The sequence below is a fragment of the Nakaseomyces bracarensis genome, assembly GCF_045282275.1.
Source record: "Nakaseomyces bracarensis strain CBM3 chromosome Unknown Scaff7_0, whole genome shotgun sequence".
NCBI lineage: Eukaryota > Fungi > Ascomycota > Saccharomycetes > Saccharomycetales > Saccharomycetaceae > Nakaseomyces > Nakaseomyces bracarensis.
The window spans coordinates 586,928-605,648 of NW_027263968.1; the positions used below are offsets into that span (position 1 = coordinate 586,928).

At 37.8% G+C, this 18,721-nt stretch overlaps 11 protein-coding genes across 11 annotated transcripts; 6 read left to right on the top strand and 5 right to left on the bottom strand.

Annotated features, from left to right (window-relative positions):
* Window positions 1-169: 169 nt before the first annotated feature.
* On the bottom strand, window positions 170-1,987 carry RNJ42_01722 (uncharacterized protein; the record flags this gene model as incomplete). The annotated part of the gene is made up of 1 exon (XM_071051887.1): window positions 170-1,987. The coding sequence occupies one exon, from the start codon at window positions 1,985-1,987 to the stop codon at window positions 170-172; it is 1,818 nt and encodes a 605-aa protein (XP_070907277.1).
* Window positions 1,988-2,215: 228 nt separating this feature from the next.
* On the top strand, window positions 2,216-2,608 carry SHG1 (Shg1p; the record flags this gene model as incomplete). Its single annotated transcript, XM_071051888.1, has 1 exon — window positions 2,216-2,608. One exon carries the CDS (start codon window positions 2,216-2,218, stop codon window positions 2,606-2,608), a length of 393 nt encoding a protein of 130 aa, XP_070907278.1.
* Window positions 2,609-2,669: 61 nt separating this feature from the next.
* Window positions 2,670-3,533, bottom strand: POP4 (RNase P/RNase MRP complex subunit; the record flags this gene model as incomplete). The annotated part of the gene is made up of 1 exon (XM_071051889.1): window positions 2,670-3,533. One exon carries the CDS (start codon window positions 3,531-3,533, stop codon window positions 2,670-2,672), a length of 864 nt encoding a protein of 287 aa, XP_070907279.1.
* Window positions 3,534-3,814: 281 nt separating this feature from the next.
* On the bottom strand, window positions 3,815-4,138 carry RNJ42_01725 (SPS-sensor component PTR3; the record flags this gene model as incomplete). The annotated part of the gene is made up of 1 exon (XM_071051890.1): window positions 3,815-4,138. The coding sequence occupies one exon, from the start codon at window positions 4,136-4,138 to the stop codon at window positions 3,815-3,817; it is 324 nt and encodes a 107-aa protein (XP_070907280.1).
* A 56-nt stretch (window positions 4,139-4,194) lies between these two features.
* On the bottom strand, window positions 4,195-5,877 carry RNJ42_01726 (SPS-sensor component PTR3; the record flags this gene model as incomplete). Its single annotated transcript, XM_071051891.1, has 1 exon — window positions 4,195-5,877. One exon carries the CDS (start codon window positions 5,875-5,877, stop codon window positions 4,195-4,197), a length of 1,683 nt encoding a protein of 560 aa, XP_070907281.1.
* Window positions 5,878-6,827: 950 nt separating this feature from the next.
* Window positions 6,828-8,492, top strand: RNJ42_01727 (MCT family MFS transporter; the record flags this gene model as incomplete). Its single annotated transcript, XM_071051892.1, has 1 exon — window positions 6,828-8,492. The coding sequence occupies one exon, from the start codon at window positions 6,828-6,830 to the stop codon at window positions 8,490-8,492; it is 1,665 nt and encodes a 554-aa protein (XP_070907282.1).
* Window positions 8,493-9,089: 597 nt separating this feature from the next.
* RNJ42_01728 (MCT family MFS transporter) lies at window positions 9,090-10,844 on the top strand (the record flags this gene model as incomplete). Its single annotated transcript, XM_071051893.1, has 1 exon — window positions 9,090-10,844. One exon carries the CDS (start codon window positions 9,090-9,092, stop codon window positions 10,842-10,844), a length of 1,755 nt encoding a protein of 584 aa, XP_070907283.1.
* Window positions 10,845-11,722: 878 nt separating this feature from the next.
* RNJ42_01729 (MCT family MFS transporter) lies at window positions 11,723-13,588 on the top strand (the record flags this gene model as incomplete). The annotated part of the gene is made up of 1 exon (XM_071051894.1): window positions 11,723-13,588. The coding sequence occupies one exon, from the start codon at window positions 11,723-11,725 to the stop codon at window positions 13,586-13,588; it is 1,866 nt and encodes a 621-aa protein (XP_070907284.1).
* A 531-nt stretch (window positions 13,589-14,119) lies between these two features.
* CDC14 (phosphoprotein phosphatase CDC14) lies at window positions 14,120-15,724 on the top strand (the record flags this gene model as incomplete). Its single annotated transcript, XM_071051895.1, has 1 exon — window positions 14,120-15,724. One exon carries the CDS (start codon window positions 14,120-14,122, stop codon window positions 15,722-15,724), a length of 1,605 nt encoding a protein of 534 aa, XP_070907285.1.
* A 163-nt stretch (window positions 15,725-15,887) lies between these two features.
* Window positions 15,888-16,673, bottom strand: ECO1 (Eco1p; the record flags this gene model as incomplete). The annotated part of the gene is made up of 1 exon (XM_071051896.1): window positions 15,888-16,673. One exon carries the CDS (start codon window positions 16,671-16,673, stop codon window positions 15,888-15,890), a length of 786 nt encoding a protein of 261 aa, XP_070907286.1.
* Window positions 16,674-17,128: 455 nt separating this feature from the next.
* On the top strand, window positions 17,129-18,151 carry HIS2 (histidinol-phosphatase; the record flags this gene model as incomplete). Its single annotated transcript, XM_071051897.1, has 1 exon — window positions 17,129-18,151. One exon carries the CDS (start codon window positions 17,129-17,131, stop codon window positions 18,149-18,151), a length of 1,023 nt encoding a protein of 340 aa, XP_070907287.1.
* Between the last annotated feature and the right edge of the window lie 570 nt (window positions 18,152-18,721).

Genomic DNA, 18,721 nt, shown 5'->3' on the forward strand with positions numbered 1-18,721 from the left:
GATAACCCTGGAACTAATGATAATGATAGAACTGTTTATTCCAATAATTTGATATCATCATATAATTAGAAAAATACACTGCTTCTCATAGTTAATAAATATTGAAGTCATAAATATTTTTATTCGAATATATAATCTATAAGTAATGGAAAACCTATTGTTTTTATTTCTAAATCACTCGTATGTATCCGCTCTTTTGAGATCTTGTTGGCGGTTTGAATTCTTCGTTAATGTGAAATTTGTTAAATGTTAATTTCAAGAGATTATGCTTGACCAGAATTTGTACGGAGCTTTTGACAGTTTCTTCATCTAGATTAGGATTAACTTTTCTCAATTCCCCAAATATTTCTTCGATTGAAAGCTCCTTAATGTCATTGTAGAGATAAATTATACTAGCTGTGTACATATTGCAAATCAAGTCCAGATATTTTCCACTTTTTAATTTTATATCACTAGTAATGATAAAGACCTGAAAACTTACAGAGAGTTCAAGTACTTTTCGAGAAGCTCGCATTCTTTCACATTTTTCTTTCCAAAATTCAGCGTATTCCTTAGTTGGCCAGCATGGTATCTTACTCTTTCCTTTATCCATTTGCAGCATTTGTTTAGCAAATTCGGGTAGGTACAACGGAATATGACTTGAATTACCGTTTTCGATGTTGTTATCTGATGATCTCTTAATAGATTCTTTGAGCAATGTCACGAAATCTGTTATATGAGGTGTATTATTTTCAAGGATCTCAAACATCAGATTCAGTTGTGCAAAGTCAACTGTAAAATCACCAACTAAATGTCTATTATCATAAGCAATGACTCTTATAGCCTCAAGAAATAGATAGTTTTCGACAAAATGTACTCTATTTGGGATGAGTTGAAAAAGTTTCTTTAGAGCACCAACTAGCCACTGTTTATTCGATTTCTCTTCCTCCTGGCTCATTTTCATTGGTGTATTAATGTGAGCTCTGATTTCTAGGTCACAAAAGTTCTTTAGCTTTCTGTAATAGTGAATCATATTATATTCAAATGTAGATTCTATTACTTCGTGCAAAAAAGCCCTTATATCTAAAGTTATATTGTAATCCTCTTCGTTAATATCCGGATCTAGGCATTCATACTTCCTCAAATGATAAGCAAAAAATTCATCACAATCTTTAATGGGGACAACACCAATAGTTTCTAAATATCTCTGAACATATACACGTTTGTCATCACAATTATCGTATAGATATTGCAAAGCTTCTAGCGGGTATTTATTTTCCGGTATATCAAAACATTTAGTATAGTCTTTCAGGAGTATCTTCGCTCCTTCGGTGATATATTTGTTCTCAATCGTTTGGCTTAAATTATGGGCACATTCTATTATATGACTATAATCTTCAAGATGGCTCCAAAATGGAGTGTCGTCTCTAAAATTTTTATTGAACAGTGTAATGCCAAAATCTAAAATTCGAGTTCTATCATAGTTACTCATTTCGACATTTTCCAATATTAATTTGAGATAATCTAGGTTATATGCGTCTTCTTCGTATGTTTTTGCTTTATTGAATGTTTGCAGAAATAGCATTTCTGCAAGTTGAATAAACAATTTCTCTCCACTACCGCTCTGTTGCATGAAGGTAAATGGAAGTATATTTACAGTGACACTCTCCCAAGGCTCTAAATACTCTATCAGTGGTACTAAATGTATTAGAATCGACTCGTATTCCTTGAAGAAAACTGTTGCATCATCACAAGTGGATGATATTTTCGTCAACAACTCATTCAAATAGTTACCAAAAACAATTTTAAATTCACTTGCCAATTCTTCCTTGGTAACCAAACCGTTCCGTATGAGTACTTGAGCCTTCTTTAGCACGTTCCTTGCTTGTATTCTGGGTGAAACTTCGGATGTAGCAGTATTCTGCAGTATTACGGCCAACTGAGACCAGAACTCATGATCTGGTCGCTTCCTGTTATTCACATAAGCGATTGTACCAACAGCAGCCATTCTATTGAGTTTACAAGCTTGATCTTAAACAATACACTAAGAGCTCATTTTGCTATGCCTTTTCAGACACTAATTTATTTAAATAGGGCATCGCTCCGAAATTTTTCAATTCTAGTTTTTCAATGTATATAGCAGTTAACTTATCTATAATCTTCCATATGAGCAAATCTAATCTAATACAGACTTGACCATTGACTTTATATTGTGAGTTACACTAAAATTTAGGCAATGGCAGGTATTTCTTATGATGCGGCACGGGAAGTGACAGAACAGTTCAAGAAAGCTGGTCATTTCGATAAATTGAAGCAGGAGATGTTGGAAAAGAAGGTTTCTGGGTCTGATAAGACTTTGCAGGTGGTGTTGAAGGAGTCTGTAGCAGATATAGTTCGTGAACTTGTAGGCGAAGATGAAGAGATTCTATTTAAGAATCGAGGGTCGACAAGTGCTTTGGTTGAGGCCCAACTGATGAAGGGAAATTACGAAAAGATCAGAGAATCGCCCTCTGGTGTAGATATTGAGAAGTTTGTGAACGATGCATTGGCAGATCCGGAACTACTAGCTAAAGTAGAAGAAGAAGTAACAAAAATGGTTAATGAGCGATCTGAATCGGATGAGAAATGAAACTATTACTACAAGTTTAGAAAAAAAAATGATGATGATATATTCAATTAAAAATGATGATCTATATATTGACATAGTACAAGAGGTCGTCGCATCTTCTTGTTTTGAACTTACGGCCCGCCCTGTCAGCACTTCTGTACTTAAATCTGTCACCTATAATGCTATACTCTAGGGCTTCGGTTTCATTTATTGGAATTTCAAATTCGAAGACTGTGCCCTTTTTCGGTACTATCTTCAGTTCGTCAACTAAAGCACCTTTTGTTATCATCATGAAACTCTTTTGTGCATCCCATATGACTACGCCCTGTTTACCAATTAGGTTAGTATTTTTACTTTTCGATACTCGGAGTAGGGCTCCATTGTAATCAGCCATTGACAATTTTGTTAAAGCCTGAGCTCCATTTAACGTTAATTTTGTGGAATCTTGTACAGGATATGCTATGTTAAGTAAATCTTGCATATAACCGACCCATAGCTTTTGGTTCAATGGTTCAAATACATCGTATTTAGGTAAGTCCTCATATAAATTGTGATTGTTCTCCTTCAAGAAATCGTATAGCTGATCTCTGGAAGTTATACCCTTCTCATGGCACAATTGTTTTGCCTTTTTAGTCGAGAGCTTCCATTTCCATATGAGGTCTCTTAAAGTATCCTTAGACCTTCTGTTTATTTTTCTGTAGTGCTTCTGTTTATACTGTTCATAATTTTTTTCTGTTGCATTTTTTTTATTCATCACATTCTTCATCTTAGTTTCACTTATTTTAGTCTTTCTTTCAATATGTTTTGTTATCTTAGCTTGTGAACCACCATCAGTGGGTAGAAGAAGTAACGTATCGGTAAGCCTGCCTTCACTAATTTCATTTTTCGGATCATTGAAACTCTTTGTAAGTAAGTTCTTAAAAATGAATTCTTGTGATTTATCCATTATCCAAACTGTGTTGTTAAAATTATCTTTTCTAGTTCTTGTTAATTAAACTAAATTGATTACATGTCTTACAGCTATAATCCAAGCCAATACCGTTACTACAATTAAATACTAAACTCATCGATTTTTTGTATCTTTCATATTGAATTTTTTACAATTATATTGAAAATTCACGTGATTTTATTACCCGCTGTTAACATATTCATATTATGTTGCCATGGAAACGGTAGTATTTAAGCATTAGTCTATATTATTTACACTTGAATTTTGATAGTTTTGATTTACTCTATTTGCTTACAGCGCGTAATATCAAGATCTTGTGGCTGACCTGCAGCAAAATCTTCTACGTATAATATTCCCTTCCGGTCTACTAGGTACAATTGATGACCCTCGGGGCTGAATCGGAGGGAAGCTGACTCATAGGCACGATGTGAATTAGCTACAATATCCACTAATGCTACACGTCTCTTTTCGTTATCCATTATGGCAGGTGTAGACATTATATAAACAGAGCCGTTTTTGTCTAAGAATGCAATAGCATCGTTACGAGGAGATACTTCACATTTGTGGATTTGGGAACCGAGCTCGTTAAGTCGCATTATCATAGTAGGTTGGGCTACAGTTCTTACGCCGTTCTTCTTGTTGTTTATTCTTGTATTAATCACGATAGGGGGGAATTAAATGCCGCTGATGTTACACACATTATATTTGGGTCACCATTGAACAATTTAGTGTCAGTGATACCTTCTGATTCAAGAGATGAATCAATGGTTCTTAGACTTTTCATGAGCAAACGAGGTTCTTTCGGTCTCTCTACTGAAATAATAAGGAATCTAGATTCTAATGCTGTTGAACAGGAGATATATTTACCATCGTTAGATATTTGGATAGTGTTTATAGGATCCTTGTATGGAAGAGTTATCGTCACAGGTGTTAAAAATTCTGGCTCTGAGGTAACCTTGTTGTTTATAATTTGGTGGAATGCAATCAAAGCTTGTTCGGCTCCAGTGTTTCTTTCTTTGCCAGTGATACCGTATGCGATTATTTTTGAGGCTGGGTCAATATCAATACATCGTATTGGGAACGAAGATTTATACACATAAATTATTTCACCGCGGTTTTGTAAACTCAAAACTCTAAACTGATTTCCTGATCCAGATATCACCAAATAATCATTTGACATTTTGCAGTAGTACTGCTGAAAATAATTATCCTGCGGTTTTACTTTTGTTGATGATTTCTTCAGTTCGTTGAAGTTAGGGCCATATTGTCCGTTAGATTTACCACAACAAAGCAATATCGGTGCTTCAATACCATGCGAAGTTTTATTTATCTTGTAAACTTCCCATTTAGATTCACTGATCATAGCAAACATAGAACAATCGGGAGATATCGCGGTATTGGTAAAATATTTACTTTTGGTCTTGATAATGTTAAATTTTGAATGGGTGTTAAATTGGTACCGCTTCCTATACATCGGGAAACAGTTAACAAAATATAACTCGCTTTTCTCATCCACAGACATCAATGAGTTGCCAGTATTTGTATGTTCTAAAGAATTCCTGTTATTAGCGAAATCAAGTTTACTCTGTGTTTCATTACCAGTCATTAGATTAGAATATGAAATATTTTCCTGTGAGATTGGAACCGTCCTAGTGTTGGAAACGTTATCCAAAATTCTGTAGTTTTCTTCTTCCTCCACTTCGCCCGGCAACTTCTTATTAATGTGTTTAGTTTCAGTAATAAGATTCACTTCATCGTCATCTTCATCAGTGTTGTTCATTCTTGATGCAATTGAATGAAACAAATGCATTAATGATTGTGTTTGAATAGTACCACTTTCATCACTACCATTTCTTGAATCTCCAATATCGGTTGAGTAAGGAGGAGCAGTATCCATAGATTTCGTGTAGTTACTTTCATCCTTCGTTATGGTGGGGAACGCTTGATATTCCACCGCACTACCACCGATATCAAAAAATTCTAGCTTCTTTGTGATTGGGGGCAACAAATTATCCATTGAGCTAACTTCATCTCTGCTATAAGTCTCTGATTCGGTCTTAGTCGCGATGGTTTTGGTCGTGTCCCTATGTTCCATCAACCTCTGCTCGAAATCCACCAATTGTTTGTACAAATCACGAAGTGGTGAACATATACCGACAAGTTCGGGAGATTCACTGTTACATACGGGACATATCACCAGCTTAGAAACCACAGTTTCAGACACGATACAGGAACACGACAGAATACAAGCATCTTCTATAACTCCATACTTGACCTCTCCATCCACTAAATCACTTGGCAGAAACAACACTGTATCCCGCAACTTCTGCACCAAATCCATCCATATAAATATTACAAAATCCGAGCACACACAACGATTACAATCTTAGGATGATAGATTCTCGACTCAATTGAGTCCAGAAGTACTAAATAACCTGGAACTCAAACCTTCCCCCCGCAATTATTTATAATTCCACAACTATATCATCGAATATGCCTCACGGCATTATCATCAATGCCAAGAAATTAAGGTAGTATATACACTCTATACGAGCTAATCACATGTTTTATATTGCTTCACGGAATATCATGTGATTGTATATTTTTATACGTGACATCATGTGACAATTGGAGAGGTTACGATGTTGGGAGAAGTCAGAATATTGTTTGGCAAAAAGGAGTTAACTAGTTAGCCATGACTTCGTCCTGATGTTGACTACGACTTGAATTGTTGTGATTACATAGTTGTGTGGCGTAGTCAAGAAAAATATAAGGCCATATTGATAAGATCTGAACCCCTGTATTTACCAATGGACCCATTCACAAAAAATGGTACTATTTACACAATAGTGCTATAATGGGATTTACACTTGCTTCAAGTTTTTACTTAGCCGGAGCTATGGGCGGGGGTTCTTATCTTACACCTCTTATTCTCCTGCTATTATACTAGCTTCGATACGCTGTTGGAGTGACTGGATCGGTGGAGCGCCGGACCACGGCTCATGAGCCGTTGATGAGGGTTCTGCGATAGGTCACGTGCAAATATACTGTCACAACGGATACGTAACACTATAACCCTTTTTTATCTATTCATAATATAGTCAAACGATTCTTGAGTATATTTACCTAATTGTTGGCTTACTTAATTATCTAATTGTTTGGCTCTATTGATTAAACAGCAGTAGTATATATATAAGGGATAGATATGAGTATAAGGTTCCGTGTGTATCAATTTGTATATTTCATTTATGTAGTTATAATGAGTAAGAAACAAATAGACATATATATAAAATGGGCAGTAAATCGGTATGGGATGCTATAACAGATGATGGGGTAAGTATTGTGGAGACTTGGTATCCAATGGATTTTCCAAGATCTGGGTCGCGGCTGCAGGAAGAAGAGGACAACAAAATCCTTGAAGCTCATTTTGAGTTAGCAGATGCTATCAGGTTGCAAGATAATAATGATCTTGAGAGCAATGAGTCTATCACTACATTGCGTCGGGTATTTACCGTACAAGAGGATGGTCTTGACTTACCGCCAGATGGTGGATACGGATGGGTATGTGTGTTATGCGTGTTTCTAGCTATGTTCTCTACTTGGGGGTGTAATGCTGGGTTTGGTATATTCTTAGGTTTCTATTTCAACAATGATACTTTTCCTGGGGCCACGAAGTACGATTATGCGTTGATAGCGGGGCTTACTGGCGCTCTGGGCCAAGGTATGGCCCCGTTCGCAATGATATTGATGAGACTATTTGGAATTAAAGGAGCAATGCTGATTGGAGATGCACTGTTACTTTCTGGGTTTCTTCTGGCATCTTATGCAACCAAAATATGGCAGCTGTACTTGACCCAGGGGGTGCTAGCAGGTTGTTCCATTGCTGTGGCAAGTGTCCCGGCAACAGTGGTCTTGCCTGGTTGGTTTCTTAAGAAAAGAGCAGTAGCAGTGGGGTTATCACTACTAGGAACCGGAGTTGGCGGTGTAGTATATGGTTTGGCTGTTAATAAACTGATACAAACTCATGGGGATACAAAACTGGCTTTACGGGTTTTGGCTATTACTTGTTCAGTGACTGTATTTGTTGCCGCAATGTTGGTCAAGGAAAGAAACCCTAGAAAATCTGTTGGTCTCCGGTCACCATCATTGGTATTGCAACAGTTCCAAAAAATGTTTACTATTAATTTAATTAGAAGACCGCAAATTCTACTGGTGGCCTGGTGGTTCAGTTTTTCATTTTTGGGATATGTTGTCATGGTATTTACCTTGTCCCCTTATGCAATTGCTAGGGGAATGACACCACATAATGCATCTACGTTAACTGCTCTATTAAATGCAGCTCAGTGTATTGGTAGGCCTTCCATGGGCCTTGCAGGTGATAGGTTTGGTCGGATTAATATCACTATTCTACTTACCGCCAGCCTCGTCATTTTCTTATTCGCATTTTGGATTCCAGCACACACCTTTGTCCAACTAATCATTTTCTCCCTGTTGGTCGGTATAGGTGTTGGAGTAGCTAATGTATTCAATAGTGTGCTCACAGCTGATTTGGTAGAACCGGATATGTTCCTACCGGCTTGGGCATTTGTATGTTATAACTCCTCGCCATTAGGTCTTGTAGGAGAAGTTATAGCTCAGGCATTGGTCATAGAACATACGTCTCATGTAAACCCATATATACATACACAAATATTTGCAGGGTGTTGTTTCGTAGCAGCTCTCCTATTAGCAATGGCGCTGAGAGAATACTCAGTTCGACTACGATATCAATCGAAGTTACAACAAGTTATTAAGGATATAGAGCACCTCGACGAAAGTCTAGATGATAAGAAACAGTACATTGTCAGCTTAGGAAAACTTCAAGAATTAGAAAAATCAAAGAAATACTGTGAAGTTGTACTTGCAAAAACAATGTGGGGTTATTTTAGTCGTATGGTCAAGCCATTGGTTATATAAATATATGCAAAAATAAAATAAAATAAAATTTGGTTTGATAAGAGTTGAGTCACAGATAGTAACTATCCTTGGCCGCGGATATGAAGTTGGAGATGATATGTGGATATGGAACTTTTAAAGGTAAAATCCACGAACTGACCAGTTATGTGTCAAAATAGCCCAAAAGGCATCACTCCATTAGGAAAAGCTCCCATTCTGCGTAGGTTTCTGTGCGGAGAAGTCAATAAAATGGGATAATCCGGAGGTCCTGCAGTGTTTTCTAACACAAGCAGTACAGAATAAAAAGAAAGAAATGAAAAAAAAACTTTGGTATTGAAAAATCTTTCGATGAGATGCATGACACATCTTTACTTTATTTCAAGCCCAATTGCTTCCTTCTTTTGATAATTCTAATAGTCATAACCATGATGAGAAGAAGTCTAATTTTTAAAGGTAATTGTGGATCAGACTGTTTCTAGTTCTTGTTTCATATAACGTTTAGTTATCGTTTTTAAAGTATATAAAAGATACTACTACGAACTAATTACTTATTTGTTCTACAAACAATTGTAAATTTTTACCTCTAAGCTACAGCTGAAATAATTAATATTCTTTAGTATGGTTAGCATAAGTACTATATCAAGTGGGATGACTCGAGCAGAGAGGAAATCGATCGAGGTTAGAAGTTATACTGGGCCTCAATACTCCGATTCAGAAGGAGAAGACAGTCCCAGAGATGAAGGTGTATGGCGGGCCTTAACTAATGATGGAACGAGTTTGATGGATATTGTTAGGCGACCATCGTCTACAAATGTCTCGAAAACAGTGTTAGGGAGCGATGAAGAAGAAGAGCAAAATAGGATTCTAGAGACTCATTTTGAGTTAGCTGATGCAATGCAACTCTATGATAAAAGAAGTATATGTGAAGATGATATTGAAACTGTCTCGAGAGTGTCTGACAAGAGCGGAGAATCGTTAACAAAAGTACCAACTATCAAGAAGGTTTTCACAAACCAGTCTACAGGAGAGCTCGATTTACCACCAGATGGTGGTTATGGTTGGGTCTGTGCATTTTGTGTGTTCTTGGCTATGTTCTCAACTTGGGGGTGCAATTCTGGATTCGGTGTGTTTTTAGGTTTCTACCTGAACAATGAATCATATCCTGGTGCAACTAAATATGATTATGCTCTAATAGCAGGACTAACGGTTTTCTTAGGTCAGGGATTTTCACCCTTCGTAATGGTAATGATGAGGGTTATTGGGATGAAGACTACAATGCTACTTGGAGATGCAGTGTTGCTGGCAGGATTTCTTTTAGCATCGTTCTCTAAGAAGATATGGCAATTATACCTTACACAAGGTGTTATGGCTGGTTGTTCAATTGCCATGGTATGTGTGCCAGCTACAGTCGTTCTACCTGGTTGGTTTCTAAAGAAACGTGCTGTGGCCATGGGGCTCTCTCTGCTTGGAACTGGTCTTGGTGGTGTTGTTTACGGATTGGCTGCTAACAAGATGATTCAAACACAAGGGAATACTAGATTAGCACTGCGAGTACTTGCTATTACTTGTTCAGTAAGTATACTTGTTGCAACAGCCTTGGTAAAAGAGAGAGTTCCCAAGAAATCTGTAGGATTGAAGTCCTGGAAAAAGATACGGGAACAATTTAGAACAATGTTCACTATTAATCTCTACAGAAAACCCTTCGTACTATTAATAGCAGTATGGTTTAGTTTTGCGCTATTAGGTTATATTATCATGGTGTTCACAATGTCCCCATATGCAATTGCGAGGGGTATGTCTGCACATGACGCATCTACGCTGACTGCTATCCTGAACGGTGCTCAATCCATCGGAAGACCCTGTATGGGTCTGGCTGGAGATAGGTTTGGTCGAACAAACGTTACCATTGTCCTCACCTGCTGTCTCTCAATTTTCTTGTTCGGATTTTGGATCCCCGCATACACTTTTGTTCAACTAATTTTCTTCTCCATATGTGTGGGATCATGTGTTGGGGTAGCCAACGTCATGAACACCGTCCTCATTGCAGACATGGTAGGCCCAGAAGAGTTTCTCCCAGCATGGGCATTCGTCTGTTATATTGGTTCCCCCTTGTGTCTAGTGGCAGAAGTCATCGCACAAGCTCTCACGGTACCCTCACACACACAAAACCCGTACCTACACACACAGATATTCGCTGGCTGCTGTTTTGTCTTCGCTCTCACCCTCGCCCTGATGCTAAGAGAGTACAGCGTGCGCCTGAAGTTCACGCGAGAGAAGGACGCCCAACCCGAAAAAGGTACATCCCACGGTGATATCCTGGATAACACTCCCTCGGCATATTTCAGACGGATGACAATGAAAATGATCATATAAAAACTTCATATATTCTATAGGTTGATAGGACCCTTAAAAATTTCTAATTAAACATTATGTATCTATTAACAATATGGTCAAAGAAAAATAACTAATCTATTATGTAATTTATATTCTACGTCATTTGGTTTCCTTCCAGAGTATCGATGCACGGAAAAACTTTTTTAGGGTGCCAAGACAGTTTAGCCGTAGGAAGAATGAGTAACAAAGATGTAAATCTTAGATTTTCTGTACACTAAGAACCGTAGTACAAACTTAGTAGAAAAAGAAAAGATAAACATCAATTGAGGAAGATATGTTGTGCTTGCTTGTCTAAGACAAGCGTCTGTTCAAAACTGTCAATCTTTTTTAGGGGGGTAGAGAAAATATAAGAAAAACAAAATAAACGCAAATTTCAGTGTAGGAAAAAAAAATAATGGCGGGGAGAGAGAGAAGATGTTTTGGTATAGTACTGGTTTCTCTTTGGACGGAGTTAAGCCACTACCATAGAACCTTTAAAGTATAGAAGGAGGACAAAATCGAAAGAATAAATTTTCTATATTAAAATACCGCAGGACGGAGATAGGTAAGGTTAAAAATGGAAGCTTTTAAAAATTCGATGTGGTAAAAGCATAGAACATAAAGAAGGATAGTAAAAAAAAATAGAAAATTGTTCCTGGAGGGGTGTTTTTCCGAGAGAGAGAGAGCAGCAGCAGCAGCAGCAGCCCTTATAATGCCCTCGTTGATAATATGAGATCATACTAGGAATTGATATATAAGCGTGGGATAAGCATCTTCATTTCTTTTGACACATAATTGGGGGTTCCGAAACTTTTAATTACTTTGAATCGGTTATTTAAAATAACTTAACTTTGTTTTTGTTTAGTACATTCAAAAAGATGAATTCGGACTCATCTTCACATAAACCCCAAAAAATAGATGATGATAGTGTTAAAGCTGATGAAGGAGGGATTTGGCGCGCGCTCACGGAGGACGGGCGGAGTATATTAGATAGTTTTAGTGCGAATGTAGGTACAGATTTGGATGACGTAACAGATGAGCAGCTCGCGCACGATGAGAGGAATAAAATTCTAGAATCCAGATTTGATGTAGCCGATGCAATGCGACTTCACGAGCAATCTGAAGTTGATGGCGAATCGGTGGGGCACGAAGCTGCCTCTGTAGCTGCAAGTAGAAGATCGTATAATTCAGGATCGGATCTGGAGTCTGGAATGTCGTGTCGATCCAGACAAGACGACGAGAATCAGAGTTTGGAAAAGGTGCCCACTATAAAGAAAGTTTTCACCAATAAAGACACAGGAGAACTAGATTTACCACCAGACGGTGGGTATGGTTGGGTGTGTGCGTTTTGTGTCTTCTTGGTGATGTTTTCTACCTGGGGATGTAACTCTGGGTTCGGTGTCTTTCTGGGGTTCTACTTAAACAATGATACTTATCCAGGAGCCAGTAAATACGACTATGCATTTACCGCAGGTCTGACCGTCTTCTTGGGTCAAGGCCTAGCACCATTCGTAATGGTCTTAATGAGGGTTATTGGCTTAAAACCAACTATGCTATTTGGAGATGCCTTATTACTTGCCGGGTTTTTGTTAGCATCTTTTAGTAAGAAAATTTGGCAACTATACTTAACTCAAGGTGTCCTGGCTGGTGCAGCCATCTCTCTTGTCTTTGTCCCAGCAACCGCAGTTATTCCGGGCTGGTTTCTGAAGAGAAGAGCCATAGCAATGGGTATTTCACTGCTAGGAACGGGTGCTGGTGGTGTAACTTACGGTCTTGCAGTAAATAAAATGATACAAAACGACGGAAATACTAGGTGGGCATTGCGTATACTTGCTATAACGTGTTCCATTAGTATAATTGTTGCTACTGCTTTAATTAAGGAAAGAAAGCCATTTAAGCCTGTTGGTTTGAAACACCCAAGTCTTATTAAAGATCAGTTTATACTGATGTTCAGGATAAACTTAATACAAAAGCCTTACGTTTTATTAATTGCAACATGGTTTGCATTTGCACTTTTTGCCTATAATTTAATGATTTTTACGTTATCACCATACGCAATTGCGCGTGGAATGTCATCTCATGATGCAGCTACATTAACTGCAATATTAAATGGTTCACAAGCCATTGGTAGACCTTGTATGGGCTTTGCCGGAGACAAGTTTGGAAGAACTAATGTAACAATTGTCTTGACCTGCTGTTTAAGTATATTTATGTATGCGTTTTGGATTCCTGCACACACTATGGTTCAGTTGATTTTCTTTTCCATTTGTGTTGGTTCTTGCGTAGGTGTGGCTAATGTTATGAGTACTGTGTTGATAGCAGATATGGCTGGACCTAAGGATTTCCTGCCAGCTTGGGCCTTCGTTAATTATGCAGGTTGTCCTTTGCTGCTTTTCACTGAAGTAATCGCTCAGGCACTAACAGTTCCATCGCATAAATCAAACCCATATCTTCATACACAAGTGTTTGCTGGTAGTTGTTTCACATTTGCATTATTTCTTGCCTGTTTACTCAGAGAATACATCGTACGTATAAAGTACACTCAGAAATATAACGAAATTGACAAAAAACTCGAGGAATACTCCGAAGATACCGAGAAACATTCTATACCCACCACTATAGACTCAAGCACATTTACTGATGACGAAAGAAAATTAAGAGAAAAAAGAGACCACTACAAGAAATTCATTGCTATGAACCCCGGCGCATTCCTCAGACGTATGACACACAAGATGATTGTATGAATTCACATACTATTACTTCTTATTCCCAATATTATTATTATTCTTCTCTATATACACATTATTTTTTCTGTTAACTTTTACTTATTAGATAGATTGTCAATGCATGACTTCAATACTATGAAAGCAATTGGGTTTTACCATAATTATTATAATACTATATAAATAGCTTTTCCAAATTAGGAAAGTGTAATTAAAGTAGGCTCGTCTTAGAAACCCCTGTAGTGCCTTCGAGAAATCGCTTACAAGTCCCGATTTGGTAAATGGTAAATATTCGTGGATTTTTTTGAAGAAAAAAAATGGCAAATGTCGATGAAATTTTGGTGAGTTATAGCCAATCTTGCCTTATGAGATGAACTAGATAATTTAGCAAATTGATCTTATTAGTATTTTAAGAGAATTATTATCCAGTTTACAATATTTCTTCGACATCGGCTATTCCATTCTATATATAAGGACCAAGGAGTAAAGTGATTTATCGGAAAATCATTTATAGTAGTTAAGGATTTGGAGCAATAAAGGACTGGTTTAGAAATGCGTAGGAGTATCTACTTGGATAATACTATTGAGTTCCTTCGAGGGAGAGTCTATCTAGGTGCGTATGACTATACTCCTGATGAGACTGATGATATTGTTTTTTTCACCATCGAAGACTCAATTTTCTACAATAGCTTCCACTTGGATTTCGGCCCTATGAACATCGGTCATCTGTACAGATTTGCTGTTATCTTTCATGAAATATTGAATGATCCAGAGAATGCACAAAAGGCTGTTGTGTTCTATTCATCTGCATCTACAAGGCAGAGAGCTAATTCTGCATGCTTGTTGTGCTGTTATATGATCCTTGTTCAAGGGTGGACTCCACATCAAGTCCTGCAACCTCTTGCACAGGTTGATCCTCCATTTATGCCATTTAGGGATGCGGGCTACTCCAATGCCGACTTTGAAATTTCAATTCAAGACGTTGTATATGGTGTTTGGAGAGCTAAGGAGAAAGGATTAATAGATTTACATTCCTTTAATTTAGAGACATACGAACGTTATGAACATGTGGAAAACGGTGATTTTAACGTATTGACTCCGGACTTTATTGCATTTGCATCTCCACAAGAAGATCCTAAGGTTCTATCAGCAGGGACTGTGACGTCCAAATCCCATCTGAATCAGCCATTCCGTAGTGTTTTGAATTTCTTTGCTAATAATAATGTCCAACTAGTAGTGAGATTGAACTCACACCTATATAACAAAAAACATTTTGAAGATATTGGTATCCAGCATTTAGACTTGATATTTGAAGATGGTACTTGTCCAGATATGTCTATTGTAAAGAATTTTGTAGGAGCAGCTGAAACGATAATTAGAAGAGGTGGGAAAATAGCAGTCCATTGTAAAGCAGGTCTGGGGAGAACTGGGTGTTTGATAGGTGCGCATCTGATATATACATATGGATTCACAGCGAATGAATGTATTGGTTTTCTGAGATTTATTAGACCGGGAATGGTAGTCGGGCCACAACAACATTGGCTATATCTACACCAGAATGACTTCAGAGAATGGAAGTACACTATGAGACTATCCTTAAAACCTAGTGAGCTAATTGGTGATTTATATCCGTTGGTAAACCTCGAAGAATATCGTAACCAAAAGAAAAAACTTAAAGAAGGTAAACGCCTGGTAGACGGCGTTAATAGAGGGAATAGTAATGATGAATTAAGAGATATTGAAATGACACCGGCAAGGGCAGCAAAATATGGAAGGTCTCCGGAGGATAAAGTAAGCTCAACGGTATTCAAGACTGCGGTACCTCAACATTCTCCAGGTCAACCAAGAAAAGGTCAAAATGGTACGAACACCATAGAACAAATAAGTAAAAATTCGAAAGCTTCGACATCAAGAGGTATTTCAAACAATACCTCTACAGGCTCTAATATGGTTATAGATAACAATTCCGATGATGATTCTATGAGCAGCAACTATCAAAATGCCAATTCCGTAAGTAGATTAGCCAGACAAAATACAGGAAGCGATGATGATGAAGTACTAAAACAATTACTACCGAAAAATAGACGTGTGACATCGGGAAGAAGAACTACAAGTGCAGCTGGTGTTAGAAAGGTTAGCGGAACGACAAAAAGATAGAATTTTACCTCTTATCAGTAGGAAATTATTCTTCTTTGTTTCAAATTTAATTATAAGTTTTTTACATAACACATTTAAGTAATAATAATAATACCCCCTTCAAATATTCATTTTTTTTCATTATCATCAGTTATTTATGTTCGGTAGTATTTGCTTATATAATCTATAAATAGCAGGGAATCAAAATATTCCCTGATTTATGTTTTGCACCGTTGTATTTTCGAGCCAGTTTGCCTCCACTGTTAGTGGGTTGACTCCAAGCCACTAGATTTTTAGGAATATTTATTCCTGGAATAGTATGTCTTCTAGCAATGTCTATCATTGTCGATGCAATACCTTCTCCACGGTAAGACTTGCAAACCCATATACGTGATACACCAATTTTGAATACTGGTTGTACGTGTTCCACAATAGCTCTACTTTCATAAACCATCCATCGACACCTCTCTGGTTTCAGGACTTCCATCGTAATAGCACCTATAGCCCTTTCATTCCGTACATACACGAAAGCATTCCCTCTTGTCTCGCCATGTTCACTACTCCAGAACTCATTTTCATCATGCGGAGCATTCAGTTCTCTATTTACCACACCCATAATCTCTAACATTGCATTAACCTCACTAGTGTGACCTCTTCGTACTTTAACAACAACGTCTAGTTTTCCAGTTTGCCCTCTAATCGGAGATGACATAGGTGGTGTAATGGCTCGCCTAACACTTGATTCCTCCTGATCCACATGGTGCCGTTCCCCCCACTTGCTAGACCAATGTCTACCCTTCAACATCATACCATGGTACTTACTATGAAGAGCTATGTCATCCATGGACGCCGACATATAGCTCATCTCACATTTCTCACACTTAATTATCGGACTTCGGTCACAATCCAGCTTCAACCGAGACTGTACCAACTTCTTTGATCTGTAAGACTTCTCTTTCCTTCCAGACATTCGCACAACAAGCTTAACAGCTACAAGTACTAATCCTAGCGCAATAACTAGCTACAATATCCTTTCGATTGTAATTGCCCTTGACATTATATGGAAATTATTTTTCATAGTAGGTAGACTATAGGCCTTAAGTCAACATTACTTAGTTCTATACAGTTTTACAAATATCATTAAACTATTATGGGCGTGTGGCGTAGTTGGTAGCGCGCTCCCTTAGCATGGGAGAGGTCTTCGGTTCGATTCCGGACTCGTCCAGTTAATTTTTTATATTTTTATTACAATTTAAAGACTCACGTGTACAACAGTTTTCTAGCACACACACACACACACACACACACCTTTTAATTTCTAAACGTCTATTAAGGGACACAATTGTTGTCTTATGCACGTTTCCAGGTTCAAATACAATACAATAGATTTAGTATATTTATTATAATATAAATAAGCACACAGCTATGTATTCACATCACTCTCACTCTGGTGATTATGTGGCACACGGTGTTGATCCGTTAGAGGACATTGTTGCTAAAGCTATTGAGATGGGGTTTGATACCTACTGTCTTACTGAACACATTCCCAGGGTTAATGCGGAGTATCTATACCCTGAGGAGAGGCAAGAAGGGTTGAGTCCCAGTCCCAATATGAATGGTGCTTCGCTGGAAGTTCTAAAGCAGAAATTTCTAGATTTCCTCGAGCATGCTCGTAGGATCAAAAAGCGCTATGAGGGTGATTCCTGTCGGACTAAGTTTCTAGTTGGCTGTGAGCTTGAGTGTTGTGATATTGAGCATATTGAGTATGGTAAGTATCTGATGCAGAAGTATAGCGACGATATTAAATTTGGTGTCGGATCCATTCATCACATCCGTGGTATTCCCATAGACTTCAGCCCACATAAATGGAATGAGGCGCTTCAATCCTGTGACGACAACTTTGTTGTATTTTTAACATCGTACTTTGCGATTCAATACACCATGATACGTCAATTGAAGCCACTTATAGTGGGACATTTTGACTTGTATAAGCTGTTAGCTCCTCCGGACATGTTCGTGAATCCACAAACAGGCGATTGCGCTATGTCACCCACTACAGAATTCGTTCCGCTTACCTCCATTGACATACTCGAGACGTTCCCTGATTTGAAAGAGTTAGTTATTCGTAATTTAAAAGCCATTGATGAGTATGGTGGGGCCATCGAGATTAACACTTCTGCGCTCAGAAAGGGACTACCAGAACCATACCCAGGCCGCGAAATATGTGATCTAGTTAAATCGTACTGTAGTGCAAGGTTTGTACTAAGTGACGACGCACATGCTGTCTCCCATGTCGGGACATGCTACAAACAGGCTTTAGACTACATTGTCAACGTCATAAAATTGCAACAGTTATATTATTTATCTGAACAACCCGATGGATCAGTACAGTTCAAGACTATATCTATTGAGGACCTACAGAAAGCTCCATTCTGGACTAACCTATAAACAATTACTGCTCCTAAATATGCTGTATATGTACAATATAAATATAATAGCCCATTCAGTATATTATGTGTGATATTTATATATCACTGGATACGTATCTGACTCAGCACAAGGAAACATTTTCCCTTCCTTTAACGGAAAGTTAGTGTTATACCAACAAACGGAAAAGATAAGCGAGATAGTTACGTTATGGCTCATTACGTTGTACATACAAAAAGAAAGAAAAAAATTAGGCTGTGCGATTGTTTATGTGGGTAGCTAAAATTTCGGATGATGGTAATAGATAGCGAGAAAAGTAAGCGTTAATGGCAACTTACTGTGGATATGAAAAAGAGGAAGTCACCTTTAATGGCATCTGTTAATGTAAATGGAAGCTCTTGGCGAGGAGATAGTCGATAGAGCCTGATATGCCCTATTAGGCCAATTTTCAGCAAAGGAATACATATATAAACTGAGATGATTTTTGAGATGTGCATTGCTCGAGAACCACTTCTTCCTTATTTCGATCTAGAACAAATAAACTAACCAATTCTTTTTAGAGAAAGAGCCATTCAAAGTTGCTATAAAGGG